The following is a 19,137-nucleotide window of genomic DNA, read 5'->3' as shown; positions in this document are numbered from 1 at the left end:
AACAGTCCTCTACTTATGAGCATTTGACTTACGAAACGTTCAGAGAGATACGAAAAAAACTGTCCGTATGCTGAGTTGCCTGCTCGGACCGAGAGTGGTAACTTCAACCGCCGTGCAATATATGGTAGTGGTGGTATCTACATCTACAGAACATGAAGAACCAGTGGCATCTACAAGAGATCTTACAACCTTTAAAGCCATTCCCCGTGTTTAGTGTACACGCTGTACATGTTTGGAATCGACAGGAGTAAAGTTGGACAAATCGACTTGTGAACAGACCTCGAGAACGTAACTCGTGCATATAAAACTCCACCTATGCTTTAACATGGTATTACCGTTTCTATAAAGCTTCACTCGTCAATCCCTTCATTTATGTCAAGTACCTTAAATACATTAAGCGTCCGAGTAAATATACAGTCCATGCATACAAACATATGTTGGGATTTTTTTTATTTAAAGCTTTCGTGACTGCAGGGATTCATATTCTTCGGTTCTTTCGGTAAAGTCGCGTAGAAGGGAAACAATAAAATAATAAAAATATAAAACAATAAAATTTTCACGACGTTTCGACTGCAACACAAGCAATCATCATCAGATGTGAAAACCACAGCAAGAACATTATTTTATTGTTTCCCTTCTACGTGACTTTACCGAAAGAACCAAGAATATATATGTTGGGATTGTTTTTCTCACTACCATGATAAATGCCTTGGCAGCCAATCACAGCACCGCTGTTGTGTGCAACAAGGTAAAACAACATTGAATAAAGCTGTGTGGGTGCAGACAATCGCAACCCGGCTTCATCAAGTGGAGTGCTGGGCCATATTGATAAAGCAGGAAAAGTGCTCCATTTACCTTTTGATTAAATGTGTCTGGTGTGATGAGGCGCTTGCATTTGACAGCGATTTAGCTGGATACACAGGTTGATACAAATGCATGGTAGAATTGTTAATGCTGGAATTATATTTTAAAAATTATGTTTTCATTGTTTGCTATCTATAATTAATACTTTACTCCAATTCAAAGGTGACTGAATTTACGTTTTAATGTATACTGTAATTGGTGGTAGATATTTTACAGCCCATATTTATAATATCTCTAACATATAAGTTATAAAAAAAGGTGTGGACATGTCATTTGCATTTTTATTTAAAACCTACACTTTGTTTTATAAACCAAAAACTTGGTCGTAGGTTTTACTAGAATTAAAAAAATTAAACTACTATAAAATGTGCACGGGTAAACTGCAGTGGCCATCTCTGAGTTATCGTTTAAGAACACAAGCACTATACAGTATCCTAAAACGATTGACACTGCTATTGTCCAGGGTAGCACTCAAGGAATTAAACACCCAATAAAAACTGTTAACTGCATGTAAATATAGCCACTGTGAGCTCGGATATGTCAAACTTGAGTTGGTTATTTAAAAAAAAAGGTTTTGTGAGGAAATCAAATATTTAAAAACATTGATAACCATGATATGATAATATTTTGTAAAACAGATGCCATACGATTATCGTGGATATATTTGCGGCAACCCTTGTGGGGGCGGAGATGTGGCTGCCTCGAGCGGTGAAGTATGGAGCTCACGCCTGCACCAGGCTGTGGGGGAATGCGTGCGTGTCGAAGAGCCGATCTTCACTCTGGAGACCAGCCTCACTGGGAATGCATGAGGGTTCCAGCACCCAGACCGTAACCCACGCCCTTGGGGCCAAAGTTCTTCGCGTAGCAGGCTGCAAATGCATGAGACAATGGGATGCAACGCTTTCATTTTGTTATAGGTTCAGAATAGTGTTTTGTTATACTATATATACGTACAGTGTGACATATTTTCATTTAGCATATCCGGCTGGGTGGTGCTGTGGTTAATGTGCTCAACCCAAAATAAATGGTGACTTTAAAGTCTATTTTTCTTATCGACAAAGCTTCAAACTTAAGTAGGATGGCCCATGATATGCAGTCCAGGCACGTATCTGTAAAGAATGAGGGGATGTCCCTGCATTTAAACACGTATATACTTTGAATGGGAGCATGCGGTCACCTCCATGTGTTATTTAAAACGTACTGTTATCGCTCTCCGCATGTACAGGCATAATCTCTATAGGCCACCATGCACACTCATCTATCCATGCCCTTCACAACTGCAAACACGTCCTGCCCGTACTTGCAGCCAAAATATATATATACAGTGAGGGAAAAAAGTATTTGATCCCCTGCTGATTTTGTACGTTTGCCCACTGACAAAGAAATGATCAGTCTATAATTTTAATGGTAGGTTTATTTGAACAGTGAGAGACAGAATAACAACAAAATCCAGAAAAACGCATGTCAAAAATGTTATAAATTGATTTGCATTTTAATGAGGGAAATAAGTATCTGACCCCCTCTCAATCAGAAATATTTCTGGCTCCCAGGTGTATTTTATACAGGTAACGAGCTGAGATTAGGAGCACACTCTTAAAGGGAGTGCTCCTAATCTCAGCTTGTTAGCTGTATAAAAGACACCTGTCCACAGAAGCAATCAGATTCCAAACTCCCCACCATGACCAAGACGAAAGAGCTCTCCAAGGATGTCAGGGACAAGATTGTAGACCTACACAAGGCTGGAATGGGCTACAAGACCATTGCCAAGCAGCTTGGTGAGAAGGTGACAACAGTTGGTGCGATTATTCGCAAATGGAAGAAACACAAAAGAACTGTCAATCTCCCTCGGCCTGGGGCTACATGCAAGATCTCACCTCGTGAAGTTGCAATGATCATGAAAACGGTGAGGAATTAGCCCAGAACTACACGTGAGGATCTTGTCAATGATCTCAAGGCAGCTGGGACCATAGTCACCAAGAAAACAATTGGTAACACACTACGCCGTGAAGGACTGAAATCCTGCAGCACCCGCAAGGTCCCCCTGCTCAAGAAAGCACATATACATGCCCGTCTGAAGTTTGCCAATGAACATCTGAATGATTCAGAGGACAACTGGGTGAAAGTGTTGTGGTCAGATGAGACCAAAATGGAGCTCTTTGGCATCAACTCAAGTCGCCGTGTTTGGAGGAGGAGGAATGCTGCCTATGACCCCAAGAACACCATCCCCACCGTCAAACATGGAGGTGGAAACATTATGCTTTGGGCGTGTTTTTCTGCTAAGGGGACAAGACAACTTCACCGCATCAAAGGGACGATGGACGGGGCCATGTACCGTCAAATCTTGGGTGAGAACCTCCTTCCCTCAGCCAGGGCATTGAAAGCAGGTCGTGGATGGGTATTCCAGCATGACAATGACCCACAACACACGGCCAAGGCAACAAAGGAGTGGCTCAAGAAGAAGCACATTAAGGTCCTGGATTGGCCTAGCCAGTCTCCAGACCTTAATCCCATAGAAAATCTGTGGAGGGAGCTGAAGGTTCGAGTTGCCAAACGTCAGCCTTGAAACCTTAATGACTTGGAGAAGATCTGCAAAGAGGAGTGGGGCAAAATCCCTCCTGAGATGTGTGCAAACCTGGTGGCCAACTACAAGAAACGTCTGACCTCTGTGATTGCCAACAAGGGTTTTGACACCAAGTACTAAGTCATGTTTTGCAGAGGGGTCAACACTTATTTCCCTCATTAAAATGCAAATCAATTTATAACATTTTTGACATGCGTTTTTCTGTTCAAATAAACCTACCATTAAAATTATAGACTGATCATTTCTTTGTCAGTGGGCAAACGTACAAAATCAGCAGGGGATCAAATACTTTTTTCCCTCACTGTATCCCCCGCCCCCCCCCAGCAGGTATACGTCACTTATGCAATGTATATCATGAGACCAACAACATCCCCACACTCCCACAAAGACAAAGGTCCACCCTTCAGCCCTTCAACAGACCGTTGGGGCAAGTGCTGTTAGCGAGCACCTATGAAGGCTGGCATGACATGAGGGGGTGGGTTGCCAGCCTTTGTCTTGCGAGTGGCGATGTTTTCACATCACACAGGTACTCGGATGAGGTTGAGTGAACTTAGGAGAGGCCCAGGCCCGGTTCAGACAATGGTCACTGGTGTTGGCCGTGAGTGGGAATAGAATTTGGGTCGCTGGGTTCATAGCGCAGCACGCTAACCGCTGCACCACCACTCCCCACAATGCTTTCCAACAGTAACACTGCCACCTCACTGATGCATGTTCTCATTTCCCACAGCACTGCAGTCATCAAAGGATAGCACAATGGCCAGTCTCTGCAATAACCTGTTTCTATACTATTACTTGTATACGATAGCATCTGAATTGGTTAAAATTTCAGACCCAATCCTAAAACCACATTATGTTCTAAACTTTAAAGATTAATTGAATGCTTTCCATTGAAGATGTTTGCATACATGGCTGTGGATGAGCCAAGTCTGATGTGAGGGGGGGAATTATACACTGGCTTTGAACACAAAGGGGCATGTGAATGCAGTCAGAATGCACAAAAACAACACAGCACCTTCAGATTTATGCTCTGCTCAGTTGTGCACATTTAATGTTACAATTCCCAACAAATATGTAATTTCTACATGAGTAAACATCTTAAAAAAATATCACCAACTAATGCAGACCCCTGGATATCCTTCTGTGGTCTTATTTCTACGAGCTCTCGAAGCACTTTAGCCATGCAGACGAGCTGGCGATTAGCTCTGTGCCTCTCTGCCAACGCCAAGGAACTTGACAAAGCCTCATTATTAACAAGACCCAAAGTTGCATAAGGGCCCCTTTTGTTAACGTGGCCAAACAGTGAGGTCAGCCAAATGAGAAACCGCAGTATACTCCATGCAGCACTCTGAGGCTTAAAAAGTGCAACGAGAGTGGATAATACCTGCAAGTGAAACAAGAGTGCTAATGCTGAACATGTTATTTAATTATCTTAAAGTTGTATCCACCAAGCACATGGCAAGTAGAAATATGTGCAGGATACAAGTGCCCCAAGGGGACGCGTTGCTCAGAGTAACTCCACTGCCTCATATTAATTTAACCAAAGCCCCAAAAATTAACACAAACATGTGGGAGAACGGTTTCAGTGACCAACAGCACTTTGCTGAGATGAAACCAACCAAAACAGGGGCGAGCGGTGCGGTGGTAGTACAGAAGATCTGTATTGAGATCACTTTGCATCAGATATAAATAAAACTCAACAGAGTAGCTTCAGAGTGACTTTTTAGAGCGACTCTTTCTTTAGAGTGACTCTTCAGAGTGACTCTTTCTTTAGAGTGACTCTTCAGAGTGACTCTTTAGAGTGACTCTTTCTTTAAGTGACTCTTCAGAGTAACTCTTTCTTTAGAGTGACTCTTTAGAGTGACTAACTCTGGCATCTCTGTGCTCTCAAGAAGAGCCATTGCCCGAAACGTCACCTCTTATATAATTTTTATTTACAAGGCAGTGTTGTTGACAAACGTGTCAAGTTTTATTTTTGTTATTTGTGCTTGTGCACCACTGGTCAACACAACATCACCAAATAATTCGCATCAGAATAGCGTTGTATGTTTGAGATCCTGGGATTAGTCTTTGGGCAGTTACCCAAGAATGAAACATTGTCTTTGAGCCTGTGGGGTTGGTAGGCTCAGACCAACAACGTGTGTAGAAAATACACATTGTGTAGAACAGTGCAAAATTTAGTTTCGCCCTTAATTTTGTGGGCTTTTTCAACAAAGGGGACTGCAAAGAGAGATCCCTGCTGCCACCAGCGATCTGTCACTGTGCTTATATAGGGTTGCAGAGGAAAACGGTTGCATCCTCTACATAGACGCATGTAAAACAAATCGCATCAAGTTCACCAACACTTATAAATAAGATGGAAGTTAAAAGGCCTTCCCATTAAAATTAGCTCATCTCCACTGATGGCCTCAAGCCAGAATGAAAAATTCCACATTCTTACGGCAGATGCCAGCATCTCTGTAGAATGAGCACTGGCAGTGTCACACAAAGTGGAACTCAGTTTCTCAATTCCAAAAGGGCTCCGACCCTGCAGCAAAAGCAGCTGATGAATCGTGCAAGGCATTAATTGACCTCACCAATGCCTGTGTAAAACATCAAAACATGTTGAACTAAAGTAAACATCTTGAGCATTCTGCTTTACAGCCTCAAAGTAGTCAATCGTAGATGACTCTTGCTCAGAATATCAGGTCACCTGGTACTACCATCCAGGTCAGACCATGCTTATAATAAGAGAGGTTTCAACCAGTTTGGGAATTACCTTGCTGAAACAAACGCCTGGCGTATTGGCTGGTGAATAAATATAAGTAAACATTCTTTCATTTTGGTGGTGAAACCACAAACGTGATTTTATTTTTTCTACTATAATTCATTCACTGAGGATGCACTTAATTCGAGTGCTACGATTCTAATTCAATTAACGATCAGCACGCTTGGCTACGTACAGTGCGAAAGAAGTTCAACCATATTGTGACCTTTCCCCAATTCTGTAAAACCGATAATGTGCATGCCGTGTGCTCAGTGATCGCACCTTTGCAGTAGATTTCACCATCGTTGTCATTCAGTGTTGTAGACTCCAGACTCTTCCCACACTGCTTGCAACGGAAGCAGCTGCGATGCCATGGCTGAGACGTACAATTCCGTGTCAAGGACGAATACGATCGTGTACTTCATTGACAAAAGTTTACAGGTAATAAAGTGTTGTTGTACGTACCTTGCCAGCCCCCATGACCTTCTCCGCTGCGTAAACAGACTGACTGCAACGTGGACATTTATCGCATCCACCAAAGGAGCGTGCCAGTGGGGATGGATTGGTGTTGAATGTAGGTTGAGGTGCACCAGGCCTGTATGAACACAAACCGCCAGATGTTCAGCACAGCAGAATCTACCAGGCATTGCTCAGCACGCCAGCACCGTCCCCTCCCTGCTGCCCCTAAAATCACGCTTGAGCCAGAGGAACATCCAGGACGAATCATCTGAATTCGTTCCACTGTCAAGTTTCCACTTTATAGCGGCCGATCTAGTTCTCGAGAAGGAACCACCAATGCCAGTTGGATTCCCACGTGCCCACTGAACACAATTCACAAGGTCTGGTCACCCACAGACTGGTGCGGCACGGTTAATCACAAGCCTGTGCTCTTTCCGTAGGATGCCTTGCTACACATGTTCATACTCTACACGACTTGGTAACTAGCTTGGGTGGAATACACCTTTCCAGGCAGATATCTAGGCAGGGTTAGCAGGGTGTTGCTTCGAAGTTGCTAATAACATCAATGTTACTTGAATATGCGTTGGAGTTTCATTTTGCACTGGACATTTTGATGAATATAATACAAGATGTATGTAATAAGGTGAATGTCACCAGCTGGCTTGCATTAAGATGATTTGGCTGCTATAAATTTCGCCATGATAAGCCATTTTGCTGAGCTATCATTTGTGGCCAGGTTGCTTCTGACAAAGAAACGAATAGGTAAGTGGGCTTTACCTGCTAAAATAACACAGTTTAGTTTCATTTGAATGTATTTTTTGTGATTTGTTTACCTTTCCTATACCTTGCACTCCTATTGTGTTTTTATATTGTTAGTTGTTGTAACGTTCTGACCCGCCCCTACTGGACTTCTGTGAAAAAGAGCTTTCTAGCTCATCAGATTCCTCCATCAGTATAATTCAATATTCAGATTGTTGTAGGAGTCAGAAAATACTGGCGCTGGAATGTTTTTGGCGCATTTCAATCAGTGCGGCTTACAAATCCATATACGTGCCTGACTCAGTTACTAATCCATATACAGTAAAACCTTGGATTGTGAGTAACTTGGTCTGCGAGTGTTTTGCAAGACGAGCAAATTGTTTTAATCAATTTTAACTTGATAAATGAGCGAGATCTTGCAATACGAGTACTGTAAAGGAGGCTAAAGCAAGTGTCATTGGATAGGTTCCTTGTTAAAGTCGCACAATAAGAAAAAGATTACAGTGAGCCAACAGATAGCAGCGATTCCGTTAGTGACAGTGAAAGTCGTCCTACACAATAACCCTCCTCTCCTCTCTCTCATCTCCCTCACACCAGCCACGATTAAGTTTAACTAATAAATTTGATTACTTTATATTAAATTAAAAATAATTTAAAAAGGCATTTTGCATTAATAATTTTTACATTAATATTTTTGGTTTGTGGAACGAATCATCCGAGTTTCCATTATTTCTTATGGGGAAATTCGCTTTGATATACGAGTGCTTTGGATTACAAACACGTTTCCGGAACGAATTATGCTCGCAATCCAAGGTTTTACTGTACTTGCCTGACTGTTACTAACCCATATTTGCCCGACTCGCTTACTAATGCCAGGGAGCAGTGGCTCCAGCTCACTGAGAAATGCTTTTTGAAATTAGACCGAAATGGCATTGTGCAGCTGAGCTTAATTGCACGGCCATTTGCATAATGACCATCGGATAATCTGCCACCACACAATCTTAGTTTATGTTGACCTAACAACATAATTAAGCATGTCTAGCCCAACAAAGCACAGCCATCATTGTAATCATACAACGCATCGGGTGTTCCAGAACATGGACAAAACACCAAGAGTTAAATATTCCGTATTTTTTTTTCGCTGTCAAACCACACTGCTTCTCAAATTAAACTGCAGGAGAATCCGCACTTCTGAATCTCCAGTAACGTGGCCGATATTTTAATGACAGATCAGAAAAAAAACCTGGGCGTTTGTACTACAATGCAACTCCATATAATGCACAATGGCCTTTAGGATCTGTATGCATATGTATGTTGCACTTCTTTCGCACCATACGTAGCCAACCGTGCTAATCGGGGATGAACAATGGCCTTCAGGATCTGTGCCCAAGTGCAATGTGGTCCGGTGGCCCAAGTGGTCAGAGAGCTGAGTTGGCACTGCTAAGGGCCTCGATTTGAATGAAAGTTTTAGCCACCTGTGATTAAAACAGGTTCTCATAGTGCAGTGAGTTGGCAGACTCGGCCACCAATTGAATAAAATCTCGCTCAATTATAGCTCTGAAAATATGTTTTATTGGTTTAACTGTGATGTGAGACAACCACAAAGCTGAGTGCATGGGAAAGTGGACAGAAAGGATGCTCAAATATATTTTTTACAAGTCCTGTGAAAAAAAATCACTTCAGCAGCCATCCCCCAATACGTGATGGTGCACGTGTTTGTCAGATTTCCAAATTAATCCTTTGTACCATGACATGATGCCAAAACACAATTGGAATACATTAGGGGAAAAAGACCAAAAGCCATTTAATAAAAAACGTCAATACTATAGTGACTTTTGAAAACAAAGCTAAATGTAGAGTGATCACTGCATAACAACAAAACAATTTACCGAGAGTGGGTGATGTCGTCCATGTAGATTTTAATTTGTTTCGAGAGCACAGCTTGCTCTCATAGCTTCTCTTCAGAGAAAGAAGCGAAGCAGTGCAATTATCCACAGACCCTTAAGTGTTGTGTTTACTGCACACCTCACGTGTTACACAAAATAAACACTGCGTTCTTCCTGCACCTAGGCTATGGTACCCGGCATGGGACAGTGTCTTGGCTCAACTTTTCTATTTGTGCGGGGGAAATGAGGCAGGGAATGTTTTAAATCCTCTCTGACCATGGCTTTGCATGGCCAGACAGGCAGCTTTCACTTCCCGCTATAAGTTCATCAGAATCACAAGTTAGTGGTACAGCACTTTCAAGATGGTTCTTGTCAGTGCCGTGTCGACATGCATAAGTTAACACTTATGATATGCAGTATGTGCCTTCAGGCATGTTAATGAGATTGACAATGTAACCTTAAAAAAAAACGTTCAACTCCTTTAAAAATAGGTTATCTTTCTACTACTAAGAACTAGGCCCCCATGAATTACCAAGGCCCCCATGAATTACCAAGGCCCCCATGAATTACCAAGGCCCCCATTAATTACCAAGGCCCCCATTAATTACCAAGGCAGTTGATGAGAAGGAACGCTGGTTCTGTGTCAGAGCATTATATCAAAGCAAGACCATGTCGGATTGTTCTGAAATGATGTGTCGCCAGGGCTGCACTTCAGGTTTGACATCAACAGGCAAAAGAACGAGAAGGTAAAAAGCCTTTGATAGCACTTGTAAGGGTCCACACAATCAGTAGCATTATAATGTTGGAGTGGAAACATTTAACAGCAAGAGTCGGTGTTCTCATTCAGTATGCACAGAAATAATAGGGTTGTGAAAGTGTTATTTGTAAATGCCTGAAAGGGTTCAAAAGCAATGTAACCAAAAACTGCACTGGCAAGGTAAGGGAGTTCACCCTCTCTGCAGGTGTCACAGGGATACGTGAACAGCAAGTCGATAACGCTCCAGTGGTTTTCCACACGGCGCTAATCTTTTCTCAGTTCATCATTTGTTATTTCAGTCTCTTAAGAAGAACATGTGGATTTCTCTCACTATTAGTAAAATTAGTAAAAAAAACTGGGGCAGAAAGGACTGTCCCAGTTTGTTGTCCTTCCCCACACTGATTAGCACGGTTGGCTATGTATGGTGTGAAATAAGTTCTAAATACTGTAACGAGGTGAAAGTTGAGGATCACATCCCTGGCTTCCCGATGGCGTTAGTGATAGCTGGTGGGACCGGTTGTGGGAGAATGGGTGGAGGGAAGCCAAATTATGCTAATGTACCGACTATAAAATGGAGGAAGGAAGCCAAGCGCGGAAGCCAACCAGCAAGAGGGCCTGGTCCACTACAAGAGTGTGGACCAACCACACTGAGTGCGGCAAGAGGGCCTAATCTATGGCTGGAGTGTGGAGGAACCACACAGAGTGTGGCAAGAGGGCCTGATCTATTTTTTGAGTGGGGAGGGACCACAACCAGGGCCGCGATAGCCTCAAGCAGTGCAGCCCTAGAAGCTGCGAGTGCTGTACCTGGAGCTGAGTGTGATGTGCTGACAGGTGTGGGTCCAGTCTCTACTGCTGGAGTGGGGTGGGGGTGACACGCCACACCCAGAGCCCCGAAGAGGGCTCTATCAACTGTTTGGAGTGCGGAGAAACCACTTCAAGAGCTGGGTGAGCGGTGTCTACTGTCGGAGTGCGGGGACTCGTCACGCCAAGAACAACTCGGCATCAGCAGATGTAAGGGCCTTCTCTTCAGCTTCCATGTATAGGGCAACTATTTCGAATCGCTATACATAACATAGATTTGTGACAATGAATCAGGAGCGCTTATCAATAGTTTTCATCACACCTCCGACGACGACTCCTGTCAACGCTTGACCGGCAAAGGGTCCAAAGCACCCTCCACCCCAGCCAGTCGCGCGCAGCAGTCGATGCCTCCTGAGCAAAGAGGCCTGTGTCCATCTCAATCTGGGCAACCGGGTGTGATGAGGCGAGCCAACTGGGCGCTTCAAACCACCAATGCAAGGGGATGTACCCAGGTATGTATTTTTTTCATATGACAATTTGGGTCAACATATTCATTTATCATTTGAGGGTCACAGTCCTCCAACTGAAGTGCGAAATTTGGGGGAGTTTGTACATCAAGACAGGGCTACGTGTCCAAAAAGTGACAGTCGTCTTCCTCGAACTAAGCTGTAAGTCACTAGAAGACTGGTCGCAGATGCAATGGTGACATTTCTGACGAAGTCGAACCATCGCATGCCAAGAAGGTGTCTTTGGCATCGCATGTGGAAGGACTACTGCTGATCAAAATCCGCTTGAACCAATGTCTAGGCCTCCGCACCATACAACAAAACTGACCACATAGGTGGACTCTTTATTTTATTTTTTGAAATGGTGCGCGCCGGTACTCACTCCTCGGGGCGGATGCCCAGGCGCTCCCCGCGATCGGTGCTCAGGACTCCCGCTCCCTGTCCGTAGCCGTAGCCCTTGGGGCCCAGCTTCTTGCCGTAGCACGAACGGCAGAAGATTTCATCCCCGTGCGTAGCCAGCGTCGTGCTGTCCAAGCCCTTTCGGCACACGGCTGCACCCACACAAGGCGCACGCACAGGACGAGAGTGAGACGTCTGACTCCGACGTTCATTGCATGAGTTTGTTTTGACGTATTTCATTTCCGGAAAAAGCGTGAGATATGCAAAGAATAGATTATAAAAAGTTGTTATGCAATGAACCAACTTGGCCATACTCATTGTGGAAAATGTGCGCACTCAGCGTGCACACTCAGCATGCCCACTTTGTGTAGCCAATTCAGAGTACTTCTTACACTCCTGAGTGTCCCTCCCTCGATAATGTCACACATATCCCACTTGTAGTACAGCGCTCAAGTAGAGCACACAGCCCTCATTCATTCCGCATGATGGATTCAGTTGAATTACTGAGATTAAGTGTCCTGGGCATGAACACATCAGTATATTTGTATCTTTCATCTCATCCTTCTCACTCATGAGCCACCAGCCACATCTGAAGGAATATTATTCGACGCTACAACTCTTGTCCATATCCACTAGTGCATTAACAACACCGTGTACTCCTTGAAACCCCTTGTAACCAGAGCCCTATTATCCATATTAACCTTATGGCGGTACCCCGGCTCTCGCATAATGTCCGTGATGCAGTGATTTTTTTAGTCTGTTGATGGTCGGCAATGCGGCAATCGACTCATCTCGACGAGCTGTACACGATACACTATGGTGCATACGAGCATTCAGGGTTTCAGCGCAATCGTCCTCGCTGTGTTTCGACATCGCGGAGTAGCACTGATTAGGGATTGATTGGTACACCCCAGTCGCGGAGTGAAGTACACCCCTGGAAAAAAATAGTGTACCAGAAATAAAATATTTAATTGCCTCTGCCATTTTGTATTATTTGGTACCCCGGGGTATCGGCATAAGGATAATTTATTCTGTTATCCGCAAGTGTCCAACTGATCAACAGAACGACCACTAACGTGCGTGTCTATAAAAGAGAAGGGGTGATTGCTTAGAATTCATCCACTGTTGGTATCCATGATTTCCTATGATAAGATGAGCTTTAGCAATGGTTGAGCTATTCCAGTGAGAAAAGCATTCGCCAAGGTGTAGGTGTGTATACAAACATCGGTGGCGGTACACACACAAGGAAGTTTGCCTGCATCGTTGCGCATGGCTACTACTGCACACTGTACGTTCATTATACAAAGTGCTTGCACAATTCAACTTGGCCGGTTCACTCGATATCGGTGAGAATCTACGACTGGCTACAATTGTGGACGTGGTAATCCACATAAACTGCACAGGTAGGAGTTCCCATCAACTACTTTTTTTTACAAATGAGCCAAACACCAACATTCTTTTATACACAGGTTCCTATGCAAATAAGGATTTCAGATCAATGTTTTTCGTTTTTTCAATGGGAATAAACGAATTCCCAAGGTTAGGGTGATTGTGTGTGCACACGTAAGCACACCTTTGCAATGCAGTTCTCAGCATGGCTACTACTGCACACTGTACGTTCATTATACAAAGTGCTTGTACAATTCAACTTGGCCGGTTCACTCGATACCGGTGAGAATCTACGACTGGCTACAATTGTGGACGTGGTAATCCACATAAACTGCACAGGTAGGGGTTCCCATCAACTACTTTTTTTTTACAAATGAGCCAAACACCAGCATTCTTTTATACACAGGTTCCTACGCAAAGAAGGATTTCAGATCAATGTTTTTCGTTTTTTCAATGGGAATATACGAATTCCCAAGGTTAAGGTGATTGTGTGTGCACACGTAAGCACACCTTTGCAATGCAGTTCTCAGCAGCACACCGAGATGGCAAAACATTGCAATGCCTCATTAGACCAAATTAACTCTATAGCTGGTGAAAATTGCACTGTGTGTAATCCCAGAGAGTGCACACATTGCAGACAACACCCTGCTCTGCACTCTTGCAGCCAGCTGCCATTGCAAATGTGGTAAATTACTGCATAGATATTCCTGGGTCTTTCGGTAAAGTCACGTAGATAGGTTCAAAGAAAATCTACGCGACTTTACCGTGAGACCCAAGAAAATGAATTCCTGCTGTCATGAAAGCTTTAAGTCAAGATTTACTCTAGATTTGAAGTTTTCGTGACTGCAGGGATCCATACTCTTTGGTTCTTTCGGTGAAGTCACGTGGCAGGTATAAAATAAAATAAATTAAATCACAATTAATTTTCTACCTACGTGACTTTACCGAAAGAACGAAAGAGTCAAGATTTACTGCATAGATTTCCGTGGTTGCGCTGCACACAGTTCTCCGATGTGTTTTCAGGTTGTACCACAGTGCTGTGCAGCACAATGTCCAACGTTTCCACCTTTTTGGGAAAGAAGCGCTGTTTTTTCATACGCACGTCTCTTTTGTTGAATAATCTGCTTGCCACAGCTGTACACAGCCTCAGCACACGTTAGAGAACGATACAGAATAAATACATTTGACTTAGACCTGCTATTTTTTTTATATTATTGCCCTGTGGCCTTCTTGACCTGTTCTACTCGTGTTAACCCTATACAGTCTTTCTGTCCCTGGGCAATCTGCTCACCACACTGGCCATGATATCAGTAACCCCCTCGGTGCTCTTAATGACCTCGTCTCATCCAACCTTGGCATTTTCCCCTCTTGTTCTATTCAACTAATGCTGCAATTGATACCATTCATCATGCTTCCCCTGCCTGCCTATCGTCAACCATTGTGTTGACATCTCTCCTATTCATCGTTTTTGGTCAAATTCAAATCGTTTGTCTCACTTTACCATGTCGTATTAAGGTTTTTCATTGATTAGCAGTCCATGAGTGGCCTTCCTTAATCGATCTACCTCGTTCCTCTTGTGACTGAGAAACTCCACTTTGAAAATTAACCAGTACATTTACATAAATTATGGAGTTTTTAAATGTTCATGATGTAGTGTTTGTTATGAGTGCTATTTCCATTTCAATGCACTCATAATAAATAGCAAAAAAATAAGATCTTCTAAAATCTCTACTTGTCTTGAGAATACAAGCTCTCTTAGTGTATGTTTTTTTTCCAAAACAAATCACAAATGTACGCACTGTCCTAACACGTTTTAATGCCGTACAGAATATCCAAGATATGAATCATTTGGCGGGACCCTGGGTCCCGCAAAAATCAGGTCAATAATAATTATTATTCTTCAGTCCGTCCCACTCGTGATCCCGACAGCAACGCGCCGCCCGCCCAGACTCGCGCCAACAAGCGCCAGCAGGTGGCGATCAACACGATGGGCGCCACCCCACCGGCCAAACGCAAGCCCCGGGGGGCGTCCGCTGCAGTCGCGCGCGGCGACAACGCCCTCCGGTCAGCCGTCGATCCTCAGCTTCTTTGCCAAGGCGAGCCCGCCCTGCAGTGAATTTAACGTGTTCATGTAATTTTTCAACTTTTTACGAAACTTAGTGCCCCGAGTAGTTCTCGACGAGGCCAATCGATTGACGCTAGTTTTGTTGTCGGTAAGGCAAGACTCGTGTCGCTACGCGGTTTTTCCCACCCCGGGGCAGTGATGGGACCCTGGGGTCCCGCCAATTGCTTCATATTAGCATTGTACTCACGCATTCTCCATGCTGACCTTATTGTCTAGAACTGCCTTCCCTCCAAACATCCATGCCCCTGTCCAAGTTTAGATTCATGACCTTACCTTTTCTTCTGCATATGACTGCCTCTTTATTTAAAATAAACATGCCCACTGTTTCCGTACAGGGTCTTGAGGTACAGACACATTTAGACATATGAATCCAAAAATGCATGACATTGCATTCTATTCTCGCATTTATGATGTCTTTAGTGTATCGTTGGTCTCGTGCAAAATGTGCCAACTTTCTAAACTTGAGAATCCAGTTTAGTCACGGGCGGCTGAAACCTAGAAATCCATATTTGAAGCAGTAATGCCGACTCAAAGAGCTCTGACCTCTGTGCCACCTGAACAACCTCCATTATCAAGTTCAAAGTCAATATTTGACTAAGCCCCACCGTCACTAGACATTGTCCATTCAGCGTTGTCTTTGTTATGTCCCCTTTCAAACGCAACGTGCGCGTGGTTCTGTCGTACCGCGATTTTACCGCGGGGGGACAAACTCACAGCAACGGAAGCAGAGACGATGGTAGCGCTGTCCATCACATATCACCTCCTCCGCCTGGTACACTGCCTTGGCGCACCTCCCACACCGAGCCGTCACACCACCAAGGGTCGACATGCCTAGACACCACACACGCACTAGACATCCCACCTATGGCCTCGTACAGACTTGTTGGGGAAAACGTTGTTACGGCTGGCACGGCACGCAAAAAGGCGGAGTGGCCCAGGACCACGCGGAGCTTAACTTCGTGTGTAACCTTTAACAGACACACTGAGGCAGGTGAAGATGCCACCAAACAGAAATCCGTGAATAATCAATGGCAGCACGAGTGGAAGGATGGCCTCATGGGAGTCCAAGAGACGTTAGAACGGAGGCGAATTTCAAGGAAACATCCGCAACAAATGGCCCCTGATGATAGCCAACAGTGGAGGGTTGACTGCTGCCACGCGTGCGCTTACCCAACAAGTGGGCAACTTAAAAGGGCTGCATGGGAAGAAGTTTAGTTTCTTTCTAAACGTAGAGGGGCGGGGGGGGACAACCCTCTCGTTGTACTCCAACTTAACATGCAACACCGGGTTGAAGTGGCAGGAAGTCACTTTGAATGCACTATCACATTCCACACTGCATGCACACACACGCACATGTTACTGGATTCATAAAAGAACATTCTAAACAACGCAAATACCCCCCCCCCCCCCGTATCGCCTTTAAAAGACTGTAGGGGCAAGTGTTCTTAGCGAGTAGCGCCGATGAAGACGGGACACGGCACATGACGAGGGGGAGGTGGGTGGCCAGCACCACGCCCGGCCGCCTTTGTCTCCCTCGTGGCGATGTTGACACTCCGCTGCGCCACAGGGGTGATTATGGATTGACTAATCAAGTTTCTTCCGTTTCTGTTCATTTATTTTGGTATAGCCCTGTGAGCCTTTCGGCTCTTGAATCGGGTGCAACCACAACAAGCAAACAAAACAAAAACACGAACAAGAAAAACATCTTAAAGTGACTATGTGTGACTGTGCAAACAGAAAATCCATGGGAAAAAAAGCAGCAAAAATATTCCTGTAAAAAAAGCACCGTACACCAACGCTGTGTGCAAAAAAATCGCAGTGGGATGCAAGTCAAACAACAACAACCACAAGACAACTTAGATTAATTTAACACGTAGGCTTTCGCGACCAATATTATTCATAATAAAGGTTTTTGGGCTAGATCGCGTTTATTTATAAAAGTGTCGTAACCCTCCATGATGATGTATTTAACCCTCCATGATGATGCATTTACCAGCAAAACGTCGTACTCAAACTGTAAATGTGGATTAACTCTTCAACACACCGGTGGGCTGAAGTAGTGAATTATTTGTCTTTTGTCAACGTGACACTTTTTTTTTGCTGATTGGCCGTGTCGGGTGGTGGAGGGTTACGACACATTTATAAATAAACGCGATCTAACCCAAAAACCTTTATTATGAACTTAGATTAAGGCCATCAGTCTAACTCCGTACTACAATAAAACACGCATGTCCACACAATCAATACAACTGTATGAACAGGCTGATGTACTCTGACGTTATCTCTCACAATCACCACTGCCGACAGAACACAGTGTCCACTTGGCAATCCTTATGCATAAACATTCTCGCAGGTTCTTTCGCCTCAAATATGTTTAAAGTTGGGTTTTTTTTATGTAACCGATCCCCACAAAAAGCTATTCAAACATTTTCCTATCTTTCTTTTGAAATTAAGATCCAACACAATTAGTAACCGCCCGATTGTAAGGCAATTTACGTTGAACTATGGGCAGAAACGTTCCCCCGGCATACTAACGTGTAATTTCCACCCTCTGGTTCAAGAGATGACGATGAAGGGGCCGGGTGAAGAAGCCGTGTGATGATGACGATGAAAATGATTAAATGACATCTGTGTCACTCTTAAAGGAACTCGTGACTCCTGAACGAAACAGCAGTCGCTAAACTAGAACCCACATTCTTGGTTCTTTCGGTAAAGTCACCACGTAGAAGGGAAACAATAAAATAATAAATAAAAACATAAAACAATAAAATTCACACGACGTTTCGACTGTGAAAACCTGATGATGATTGCTTGTGTTGCAGTCGAAACGTCCTGAGAATTTTATTGTTTTATATTTTTATTATTTTATTGTTTCCCTTCTACGTGGTGACTTTACCAAAAGAACCAAGAATATGAATCCCTGCCGGCACGAAAGCTTTAAATCAAAATTGAACAAGTACCCAGGTTAACTGATACAGAGAGCGCTCTTATAACAAACGACCCTAAAACATCGCTAACAAATACTGTGCGCGTTATTCCCTCGTGCCACACAAAGTAACAAGCGTGTGTTGCTTTAGAGGCAAATCATCAACAACAAAACCAGAGTTCGCAGCGGCTTGCTGGCACAACAACAGCCCTGCATGTCAACACGATGTCACCGCAGTTGATTTGACGTCTGTTCAATTCTCAACTAAGTTGTCCTAAGCTAAACGGAATCGACTCATGATGCACGGGGGGGGAGGTTGGAGGTGGTGGCAGCACCGGCAAGCAGACGGCTCGCACAGCTCCACTGCTGGACGACTGCGAGCGCAGGCGACGACGATGATCATGATGATGATGGAGCGTGATGCAGGATGAGTAGGGAGCCATGCTCACCTGGTTAATGATCGCCACGCGAAGTGCGCGCTGGCGGGAAGAGTCTCACGCCTGTGAAGGAGGAGGAAGAGGAGTAATCAGAGCCCGTGAGTAAAAGAGCCTTGAGAAAGACAGAAAGAATGAGTCTCCCGCGTGTTTAATGAATTAACCTCACTCGCTGGAGGAGTCTCACGAGCTGGGAGGAGTCTCACGGACTGGGAGGAGTCTCACGAGCTGGGAGGAGTCTCGCGGACTGGGAGGAGTCTCACGAGCTGAGAGGAGTCTCACGGGCTGGGGGAAGAGTCTCACGGGCTGGGAGGAGTCTCACGGGCTGGGAGGAGTCTCACGGACTGGGAGGAGTCTCACGAACTGGGAGGAGTCTCACGGACTGGGAGGAGTCTCACGAACTAAGAGGAGTCTCACGGACTAGGAGGAGTCTCACGGGCTGGAGGAGGAGTCTCACGGGCTGGGAGGAGTCTCACGGGCTGGGAGGATTCGCACGGACTGGGAGGAG

General features: G+C 44.4%; 1 protein-coding gene across 3 annotated transcripts; it reads right to left on the bottom strand.

Moving 5' to 3' along the window:
- Positions 1 to 433: 433 nt before the first annotated feature.
- LOC116939371 (cysteine and glycine-rich protein 2-like) lies at positions 434 to 18,834 on the bottom strand. Of its 3 annotated transcripts, none has more exons than XM_032947628.2 (6): positions 18,645 to 18,834; positions 15,984 to 16,131; positions 11,739 to 11,907; positions 6,654 to 6,783; positions 6,471 to 6,564; positions 434 to 1,733 (listed from the first exon to the last, which is right to left on the bottom strand). In XM_032947628.2, exons 2-6 carry the CDS (start codon positions 16,096 to 16,098, stop codon positions 1,657 to 1,659), a joined length of 585 nt encoding a protein of 194 aa, XP_032803519.1. In that variant the 5' UTR covers positions 16,099 to 16,131; positions 18,645 to 18,834; the 3' UTR covers positions 434 to 1,656. The 3 variants fall into 3 exon arrangements, with proteins under 3 accessions (XP_032803519.1, XP_032803518.1, XP_032803517.1); XM_032947627.2 differs by having other exon boundaries at positions 15,984 to 16,118; XM_032947626.2 differs by having other exon boundaries at positions 15,984 to 16,100; positions 18,645 to 18,833.
- Between the last annotated feature and the right edge of the window lie 303 nt (positions 18,835 to 19,137).

This window comes from Petromyzon marinus, chromosome 6, assembly GCF_048934315.1.
Source record: "Petromyzon marinus isolate PM22_M1 ecotype Great Lakes invasive population chromosome 6, UKy_Petmar_22M1.pri1.0, whole genome shotgun sequence".
In the NCBI taxonomy this organism is placed as follows: Eukaryota; Metazoa; Chordata; class Hyperoartia; order Petromyzontiformes; family Petromyzontidae; genus Petromyzon; species Petromyzon marinus.
This window is presented reverse-complemented; position numbering and strand designations above follow the sequence as displayed.